The 10,582-nt window shown below is 32.3% G+C and overlaps 2 protein-coding genes across 4 annotated transcripts; one reads left to right on the top strand and one right to left on the bottom strand.

The window, feature by feature from the left end:
* Window positions 1-572: 572 nt before the first annotated feature.
* Window positions 573-3,637, top strand: LOC139857685 (uncharacterized). 3 transcript variants are annotated; one of them, XM_071846510.1, is made up of 5 exons: window positions 573-679; window positions 1,632-1,746; window positions 2,426-2,621; window positions 2,713-2,732; window positions 3,330-3,637. In XM_071846510.1, exons 2-5 carry the CDS (start codon window positions 1,637-1,639, stop codon window positions 3,358-3,360), a joined length of 357 nt encoding a protein of 118 aa, XP_071702611.1. In that variant the 5' UTR covers window positions 573-679; window positions 1,632-1,636; the 3' UTR covers window positions 3,361-3,637. The 3 variants fall into 3 exon arrangements, with proteins under 3 accessions (XP_071702611.1, XP_071702612.1, XP_071702610.1); XM_071846511.1 differs by having other exon boundaries at window positions 620-679; window positions 1,629-1,746; XM_071846509.1 differs by lacking the exon at window positions 573-679 and having other exon boundaries at window positions 717-1,746.
* A 2,849-nt stretch (window positions 3,638-6,486) lies between these two features.
* On the bottom strand, window positions 6,487-8,300 carry LOC139858619 (uncharacterized). The gene is made up of 2 exons (XM_071847452.1): window positions 7,840-8,300; window positions 6,487-6,983 (listed from the first exon to the last, which is right to left on the bottom strand). Exons 1-2 carry the CDS (start codon window positions 8,164-8,166, stop codon window positions 6,741-6,743), a joined length of 570 nt encoding a protein of 189 aa, XP_071703553.1. The 5' UTR covers window positions 8,167-8,300; the 3' UTR covers window positions 6,487-6,740.
* Window positions 8,301-10,582: the final 2,282 nt, after the last annotated feature.

Below are 10,582 nucleotides of genomic sequence, written 5' to 3'. Positions count from 1 at the left end.
ATAATTTCCCAACTGCTTCTTTTTGAAAATCGATCCCATGTTGTGATTTGCGTTTTAAGTAAAAAAAATTCCATAGTAATGCGAAAGTTAAGCATCGGGAAGGGAAGGAGGATATGAAGGGGTTGTGGATTATATACTTGTAGTGAGTGTGTATATATGGTTTTTTAAATTATTGTGTGATAGTTTGACTTGTTCGAACTTGACATAGATGTTTGAACTCGTTGAAATTGTTCGGACTCGGTGAACGAGTTCGTGACACCCATCAGCGCACCTACTATGCATTCGGTACGATAAGATACAAGTGAAATACGCGATCTAGTGTAAAAAAATTTTGAACTTGGAACTAGTGCAACCATTTTATCGTGTAATTTTTTTTTTATGTGTGACACTATTGAATTGTAATTTTTTTTAGCTTTTAACTAGTAACACTTATGATTACGGTTCCTAGATTAAGCTGCAATTTTGAGTTCGAACATCTTATGCCAGTATTTCTTACAAGTTGGGCCTTACTTTAGAATAGAAAGCCCGCAACCTAAAAAAGTAACTCTCAAGCCCATAAAATTAAGGAAAGTAGAAATTCATAACAAACAACGTGACGTGTAAACCTTCGCTCTGTTAACTCCGATTCAACAAAATATCAACAGCTTCCGCTAAATTCCTATACATATATCCGCACCAGGTATATATATTACTCTGTTTGATGCTGAAATTTACTACTTTGATATTCATATTACTTGAATTGAATTACTCTGTTTGAATTATTTATTTTGTAGGATAAGATCTGAATTTTGTAACTCTGATCTGCCATTTATTAATATCTAATTAGCATCGCTTTTTAACTAATTGTGTGGATTTGTGTTGATGTTCGACTGATATATTATATGCTGTTCATTAGTTAATAGATTAAAACGTCAATTCACCTTCCGTTTTTGCTTTGTATGCTCCGCTAGTTTCGTTTGGATCGGAAACCTAGCTGATTAGATAAGTTTAGGTTAAGGATAGTTTGAAAAATTTCAGATACGGTAGTGCATTGAACTGTTTATAGGTCAGATTCATATGAGATTTTACGGTACTCGTATATATGGTCAGAATACTATAAGGAAGACTGATAGTTTACGATTTAAATTTGTAGACACTTGTGAACTGCTAATAAGATGCTTTTAAGATGTCGATTCACTTGTCTGGTTTATGTGGAGTGTTCAATTGGGATTCGTCTTTTGGGTAGCTAATTCTTTGAATGACAGTAATTTGGAATGTATGTATGTAAAATTTATAACTGTGACTAAAGGGTTATTGGCCTAGCGGTATCGGGGTAGCCTTTAAATCATGAGGTTTGGGGGTCCGAGTCCTGGGAATGGGACAAATGTAAACATTCGTGGTTAATGTAATGTGTGGTGGTTGTGGTAGTTTATTTGCCTTTTCAAAATAAATATGCATATAGTGATGCTTGCTTAAAATAGTGAAAATTGGATGATTGAAATAAATCATAAATGTTGTTTTTTGCTCGTTAATTAGAGATGGAACTGGAAGTCAGAAATTTTATAATATATTCAATATTCTAATTTAATGAGTTTGTCTGTTTCACATGTAATGTATGTTGACTGTTTTGTCATTTAATTTACACAAAGTAGAGGCTATGGCTGGCCATGATGATTCAAGTGTATCTGGAAAGAAATCAAGTGAAAATGAAGTACCAACCTTCAATGCTGAGAATTTGCAAAGCAACATGAAGGTGATATACTACAGGTCAGTTATCCATTTTCATCCCAATTCAGATCATTTATATACCTTATATGATACTTTTCAATTCACTTGTTGCTCCAATACTGCGTGTTTGAACACGTAAGTTGTTAGCGGTTCCTTTAATTTATTGGGTTGGAGCTGCATAAACCATGGATTAGATGTGGCGAAATTGTATGCGTGTGTGGAGGGGGAGGGAGTTCAGGTAGTGGGTTATATGGGTTCAGGGAAATTGGTTAGGATTGTACAAGCTGCAATGGGTTGATCTATAACACCTTTTGAAGCTTTTATGAAAATCTGAGTTTGGTGGCGTCTGAGTTTTGACCTGTCTTCTTTCAAGCTGATTTATTTTATATTTACCCATTTGAGCCTTTAGTCCTTTAGATATAAAACATAACCAGAGTCAGACCTATTTATAACTATATTAAAATCGGGACCCCTAGTATGGATTGTTGGTTAGAGCTGTATGTGTACGTGTCTTATTTTTACAGATCCAGAACTTATTACTAGCCACATGAAAAGAATAGTCTACAGATAGAGCTATTGCAATGGCTAATGAGAAGGCAACTTGTTAATGATAGATATATGTATATCTTGGTTTATATATCATTAAGAATGCTTCCTTTTGTGTTCTATGTATATTCAATTATTCCTTCCATATTGATATTGTGTGATCTTCATGCAGTCGAACGTTCATGTCCATCGTTGGTGGAGTGATTGCTGGAATATTGGGATTTACTGGTCTCATGGGGTTCGTCTTTTATTTACTAGTCATGGCTATTACCTCCATCTGCCTTACAGCCAAGACAGGTTTTTCGATCCATTCATACTTTGACAGCTGGAATGGGGTTCTACTCGACGGATTTCTAGGCGGGCTTTTGGTAAAGTTTTCAGATTTGTTAATTATGTATCGTTCTTGTCGTACCATCTGTCACGTTTGAATATTAACGTGCTTATGTCTTTTTTTTGCAGTCGTTCGTGCTGTTTTGGACGTATCCTTTTGCTTTTTTATCAGAACTTTCCCTGAAATATAATATTCAATTATAATTGTATGCTTATAATTCCAAGTATTTGAAAGATGGAGGTGACAATATTGATCCTTGTGTCTACAAAAGGGTTGATCTGTGTATTTTATCTCCAACATATAAACCTTTAAAACTTCTTTGAATTGAGAATGAGTCAAAAGTCGCCCAAAATGCTTTTAAATTAATAGAACCTCTTAAATTGCTATTGCTATTGCTATAGTTAATAATTTTAGATCCAATAACTCTTTTATATTGTTATATAATACAGTAATACATTATTTAGTTTTCAAAATTGGCGAAATGTGGAAATAGTGTTCTCAGGTTGGCCCAGCCTGATCCTGCTTTGTTTGTTACCATATATATAAAAGAGTGTACTCGTAGATGTTTTGACCCATTACCTTACCCACCCTTCTTGCCACATCTAATGAGAGATGATAATAGTTCAATTGTTACTTATAGAATCCTATTTTTGACCCCTACATTCGCTATGTTTACATGTGCTTGTGATTATTTGTGTTCATTTAGTTATTTACACCATCTTTGATTACCTTGACAAGACAAAAGATTTGCTTATGATATCGTGCATATCTTCTAAATGACCGCACGTTATTTGGGTTCTGCATTCTTGTCCTCTCACTCTTAATTACTTTTCTGAAGTTTCCAAATGAAAGTGTGATGGAGCTTGGAAGAAGGATGGAGCTTAAATCAAAGATTTTCTATATCCTGTATTCTTTAACTTCTGTTTCCTAGTCTTCTTTCATAGATCTTTAAAATGTTTTAGGAATATTTGAATGTCAAGACAGTTAAATTCAAGGATTATTAGCACTTTTGTGTAAGGATAAAATTGTAAAACCTGCATGCTTAATTCATCTACCAATGGTTTTAAAATTTTGCCTTCTGGCCAATGGGGCTTTGCCTCATTGGTAACCATGCTTGCATGGTTTTCGAGGAGACCCGGGTTCGAGTCTCACCAGGGGGTTTTCCCCACCTGCCCGTTTGGATGGTGGCGGTTTCCTCCTGGAAAGTGCGATGCGATGCGATCTAACCACTAACCATGCGATGAAAACTAACATGCCTTTCAAAAAAAAAAAAAAACAAAAAAAAAAAAAAATTGCCTTCTGTGTTTATTTTATGACAAGATGGCACATAAAGCATGTTTCACAGCAAATTTCGGGTGCTTATTTTCTTGAATTTTGAAGATTCCAGGAATTTGGACTTATAAATGTTTTAGGTGAGCAAGTCTTGTTTTTTAATCAAATACAATACAATTGTAGGTTATTGAAAAACGTAAAGCTCACTCCTAGAAGTTGTTTTTTTAAAGAGAAATCTTTAAGGAGTTTTTAGAATGAAATAATTGTGCCGTTGGTCCCTCCATTTTACTCCAAAAAGCTAACAGCGTCCCTCAAGTTTTTTTTGGCTTTCAGCATCCCTCTATTTTAGATACAGAGTCCCTCCGTCAACTTTCCGTTAAAAAAGTCCGTTAACTCCTATCATGTGACTTGCATGTGAGGGTAAAATCGTCATTTTAACCTCCTTCTTCATTATACTCGTGTTCTTCCCCAACATTGTAAACCCTAATTTAAAAAAACATCAATCGTCATATGATTTAAATCAGTACGAAGCATAATCAAGTCACAAGGATTCCAAAACTATGAACAAATAGATCTGAGATTCAGTAACTCGTTCTAAACAAATCGATTTTAAATTTTCAAACTGTAGCAGTAGCAGCTCGAAGAACACGATGAACAACTCAATTGGTGATTTTGGATTTAAGGCTGTTTTACATTATGATTACAACATGAAACGTGTTGTAAATCATAAGTAGAAACTTTTTGAATCCTCAATTTTAACAGAAACAACAACAATAACTCGAATTTCATGAAGAACAACGAGTTGACTTTTTAATTTTAAAACTTTGACTCGCGAAATCGAACTCATTTTGAAGAATTGAAGGCTGGAACTTTACATAGTGTGAGTAAAATATTCCTAACAACTCTACATTTTTAGATTTTGAAATTTGATACGAAATCGAGATTTTGATTTAATGAACTCAAGAACAGAGGTACGTATCTGATTTATTATGTTTAATATATATATATATATATATATATATATATATATATATATATATATATATATATATATATATATATATGTATATATATATATATATATATATATATATATATATATATATATATATATATATTAATAATTAAAATACTGTTAATATTATTATTAATAATAAAAATACTAATAATAATAATAGAAATAATAATAATATTAATAATAATGATAATAATAATAATAATTAATAATAATAATAATAATATAATAATACTCCGTAATAATAATAATAATAATAATAATAATAATAATAATAATAATAATAAGACTTTCATTTTTTGCACCGGTGGTCCCTCGATTTTAGTGAAGAAAAGAGTAGAAAGACGAATTTACCCTCACATGCAAGGCACATGGCATGACTTAACGGAATTTTTTAACAGAAAGTTGACGGAGGGACGCGTAATCAAAAAATGTGATAATAGAGGGACGCTGAAAGCCAAAAAAAAACTTGAGGGACGCTGTTAGCTTTTTGGGGTAAAATGGAGGGACCAACGGCACAATTATTTCTTTTAGAATCCTCAAAAGCTTCTGCAATTCCAGCAATCAACTACAAGTGTAAAAGTTGTGGTTGGATACATCTTTCTTATGATTTAAAAAAAAAAAAGGAGCGCTTTGAACTGAAGGATGAACGAATGCCCTCATCTTCGGCTGACTCTCGTTTAGAGGAAAGAAAAAAGAAAAGAAAAACCCCACGAGTAGTGACGGAGCTTGAATTTATTCGTTAGGGACCCAAGATCACTAAAACGAATAAGGATAAATGTTCACTTAAAAGGTTTTCCACATCCAGGCTTCTCGAGAAAAATGAGTATTTTTACCTAGATGTACGTGACTGGGTTATCTCATGACCGATTCTAACCATTTTCTACGGGTACCACTAGATATGCTTCTAGTGACATTTAAAAATTTAACCTCTTGTAAGATATCAATACCCCAATTACTAGGCTATCTTGTGGTGTTGACGGAGATCACTATACTAGTAATTAAGTTTTCTTTTTTAAATATACGAATATATGTGTATTATCTAGGTTGCTTTCAAGAGTTTTTGATACTTATTAGTTTTGAAGTAATAATATGTCCGAGAGATGAATAAAAGGTGCAGTATATTACATATTTATCGAATTGTCACAGTTTTGATCATATCTTTCTTTTCTTAATACGAACTCCAATTTAATTGATTCAAAAACTCGAACGCTTAATTGAAGAGCTACTAATTACATTTATATTGGGGCAGAGCCCCTCTCTGCCTCTAAAAACTCATTCTTCTCATGCCACCACAAATTGTTTAGGGTTGCAGCCAATCAACTACAGAGTACAACTCTAAACAGTTGTCGTTAGACATAGCCTTTGTACCATCAGAAATTGTTTACAAAGGTAATTAGGGTTGCAGCCAAACTGAATGTTGTCTACACGTTAATGATAAGTTCAAGTTCAGCTAAATAGCTCAACAAACCCTCACAATGCATATTCTTCAACTGTTTAAGGATAACTAGATCAAGCTTAATTGCACAATAAATTTTTGATCAAAGCCTTGATAAAATGGAATAATGTCACTAAGATAATCTACTAACAAGGATAAAAAATGTTGATTCTAAACCATCTATTCAGAAGTACAGGATTAAAAATCAAAAGTAGCATACTTTTTGGTTCCTAAAATAACAATTGTGCCTCTATGCAAAAGCAAACCTTGATAGAGACTGCTCCATAGTAAGTTACATAAAAATGGAAGAGTACATGATGATCCACCAACCATTCCTACCTATCTTCTACATAAAAAAAAGTAACATAAGACTGAAAAAAAAGAGATAATGAGAGTTGGATGAATGTATTGATGGTCACTCATCAAACATACTATCTCTTCGACGGTCTCTCATCATCATCATCATCACCACCACCATCGTCGTCAGAATCGTCTTTGGAGGACCTCTTTCGTTTTGGTGGGGCTTCAACTTCTCCACATTCGTCATCATCTCCTTCATCCTCGTCAATTTCATCTTCATCGTCACCATTCTCATCAGGCTTGAAATCACTAGCATCCTCCTCATCTTCTGCGTTAGCAACTGGTCGAACCAAGTATTCAGTTCCCATATCCTCCTACAAGCAAACCACAAACTAGTCAAAACTGGACTACAACAATGACCAACCTGATATTTAATATATTATTATAAATTGAAGAAATCGTCCAGGAATTTTCTAAGTACGGCTCTTGATACTGTCGTTAACGAAAAAAAAAAAAATGTTGTAGAGTACAATTTAATAACCAACAATTTACTGTAAATATGTAACCACTAAGCTCAATACCTTTACGTACCTTTGAGCACTTTAACCATAACCCAAAAAACCTATTGCTAGAAAAATCCAAACATCAATTATATAAACAAACTATCACTTAAAAAAAGATATATATTCTAGAACTATTTATTTAAATCGACTTACATAAAAAAAAAAAAAAAAAAAAAAAAAAATATCTGAAAAATATGTAAACAGCATTAAAAAACACGAATCATCATCTTCTTTTTTAAAACATTGGTTATAAGTATAAATAAATATAAATATATAAATATATATATATAATATAATAATTATAAAATCAGCATAAAGCTAGAAAAATTTAACTGGTAGCAACAACTGCATCAATAACATAACAGTTTAACTTTAAAGCAAATATAGTCAGTTTTTTATGTGCGACAAATAAAAACGAAAAGCATAAAATCATCAGATCTGAAACAAAATTTTATAAAAATCACCTGAATCGTAAGTAAATTTAAAACGTATAGCATTAAATCTCATTAGCATGTAATTAAACTTATCGGTAACTAAGATTGAATACTATTTGTTTAAAAGTATCAGATCCAAACCAAAAAATCAGATAAATCATCGTTAGCAAGTTAACAGCACCAGAATTCATAAACTAAATTTTACGAAAAAAGATTATTATAAAGATATATACCTCTTCTTCAACTGCACCTTCATCATCTTCATCGCTATCAACATCGTCGTCATCGTCGTCATCGTCATCGTCGTCATCTCCGTCATCATCTTCATCTTCTTCCTCGTCATCATCCTCGTCGTCATCACCTTCTACCGGTTGACCACCGCCAGAGCTCTGAAAAACCTCCTGCACGTCATCATCGACGTTTTCATCATCATCATCATCATCTTCTTCTTCATTGTCATCTTCTTCTACCTCAACTTCACTATCAACTTCAACAATTTCTTCAATTTTATCAGCACTTTCGTTTTCAATCTCCAATTCTTCTTCGATCAACATCTTCATCTTTGCAGATAACTCAAAACAGAATTATGTTCAAAGGTTTTGGGAATATGAATTATGAATTCTGCTTCAATCGACATGAGAGGTCGAGGGGGTTTTCGTTCTTCATAGTAGCTACACGGAACGTTTAATCTGGACCGTTGAATCTCTTGTTTGATGAGAATCCATGACGTGGAGTTTAATCTGACAGTTAATATTGTATGTTAACCTTGCGGCGGGTTTGTATTACGGTGTCACGTGTCACCCGCGTGATGGTAAGTTTAGGGTTTATTGAAAATTTGTTTTGTGTGGATTACAAATTGAAAGGGTACTTTTGTCAATTCGTACGAGTGTCGAAGTGGACTTTGACCTAATGGCTCTTAGGTACTCCGTAATACGTACAATATGAATTGAGGAACAGGCCCGTTTATAAGAGCCCATTTTGTTCTTAGCAAAATAGGACGTCTTTAGCACGCGTATTGTAAGAAGATTTAGGCCCATTTCATTATGAGCTTTAGGCCCATTTAATAATGAGCTTAATGTTGTGATTCGTCTTTGGTGTCAGTGTGATTAACGAAACTGAGTGGAGCCGTGGAGCTTGAGAGAATGAGCTTCTTTTTCGCAAGTCTTAGCTTTTGATTTTTATGTGTTTGACACTGTAGAGAGAGTTACAAGGTTATAACTGTAACTTTACTAAACCTAACAATAAAATATTTCTTCCGTTTCATTTCAACTGTGCACATTATTATTTATGGAACGTTCCAATTTAATTGTTCGCTTTGTATTACAAACAATAAGAAAAAGGATAGAGAAGGTAATTTACTAGTGGAAAATGAAGTTATTATTAGAGTTTTTTTTTTTTTTTTTTTTTTTTTTTTGGGTACAAAAAGTAAGTAGAAAATTTAATGGATGAAGGGAGTATGAAAAAATTATATTAAGAGTAATCATGTAATTTCTTATTTCATAAGCTGAGAGTTTATTTTGTATGCTTGTTCAACTAAGTTATTTATTCGGTATTTATTTCTTCATAGTTTCTTAAAATTTCATTACTCAAATAATGCTGCTAGTTTGAACTTATTAAACTTTTATTAGCTTGTAACCTTGTCACTGAAGCACACTATTTATTGACCAATGTGTTAAATATTATGAATAACAATTATCAATACTAAGAACTTATGGTTTATTTTTGCCCTTCTCGATCATATGTTTTAAACTAGGGATGTTCAAATTAATCACATATGGATTTGAGAAATACAAAATTTTTGTTACGAACTTATTTCATACTATGCTCGGATTAAAGTCACGTTAATTATTTGCATATTTCATAATAAGTTTATACTCAAGCAACAAGCCATAAGTTATAAGCCATACACCCCATAAATGTAGAATTCAATCTCAAAAGTTAATTTGAAGGAGGAGGTCGGAAACACCTAGTGACTTATAAGCCGCCAACTAATTTTATACAAGGTCGAGGGGGGATAATGAGAATTTCATTGTAAACCTATAGTTTTATTTGATAATTTTAAGTGGATTATAAATAGGAGGCAATTAAATTTAGTATTTTTCTTTTTTCGTAAACCACTGAATCATTCAATGATAATATAGTGGTTTATGTTCTAATAACCTTACTAACATCATCATGAAGTTACCCAAAGAATTGCTCACATAACGATTCAGTTATGTTGCATACATTAGAGTAAAATATTCGCTCTTCCTAAGTAGCTTGAACATAGAAGACCTTGTACATTTACTCGTTTTTACAGGCCACTCATATATAAAATCCACTTTCTAAGCTATCTAAATACGTATGTTGTTTACGTATATCAAATGTGGCTAAAAAGTAAAACTCATTGTAAAAAGACAAACTACTCATTAATATTACTAACATTCTTTAAATTTCTATCTTTTCAAACTGAAGATAAACTATCTGGTTAGTTGAACTGCAATCATACGGGAAGAAGTCGATTTTCTGTTGCTCCGTTGGATGAAAACTTCTACGTACATTTACAAACAATTGAACCTCATTAAATGAATGAACTTTGTTAATGAATTTCAGTTGTGATGTTTAATGAAAAAAATTATACGTAAACACTTGAACCACAATTATACTTCGTATCATTTATATGAATGAGCTTTAATAATGATATCATTTATATGAATGAGCTTTAATAATGAAAACGTACCTACTCTTGAAGACAATTGAACCAATGCCATAATGTTATCGTTCAAAAGTATAACAATTGTACAAGTTAGAAATAAATAAATAATAATTTTTAAACACCTAAGAAGCAATTAAACTCAATTAACAATACGAAAGGATGTAAAAGACGAATTGAATGAATGGGAGGATCTAAATAGGGTTAGTAGGATTTAATTTTTGTCATTAGGTGATATTTTTGTAAATTTATTTACATATTTTTATTAGATAAAGTGGAAATAT

The sequence above is a fragment of the Rutidosis leptorrhynchoides genome, chromosome 7, assembly GCF_046630445.1.
Source record: "Rutidosis leptorrhynchoides isolate AG116_Rl617_1_P2 chromosome 7, CSIRO_AGI_Rlap_v1, whole genome shotgun sequence".
Classification (NCBI taxonomy): domain Eukaryota; kingdom Viridiplantae; phylum Streptophyta; class Magnoliopsida; order Asterales; family Asteraceae; genus Rutidosis; species Rutidosis leptorrhynchoides.
This window is presented reverse-complemented; position numbering and strand designations above follow the sequence as displayed.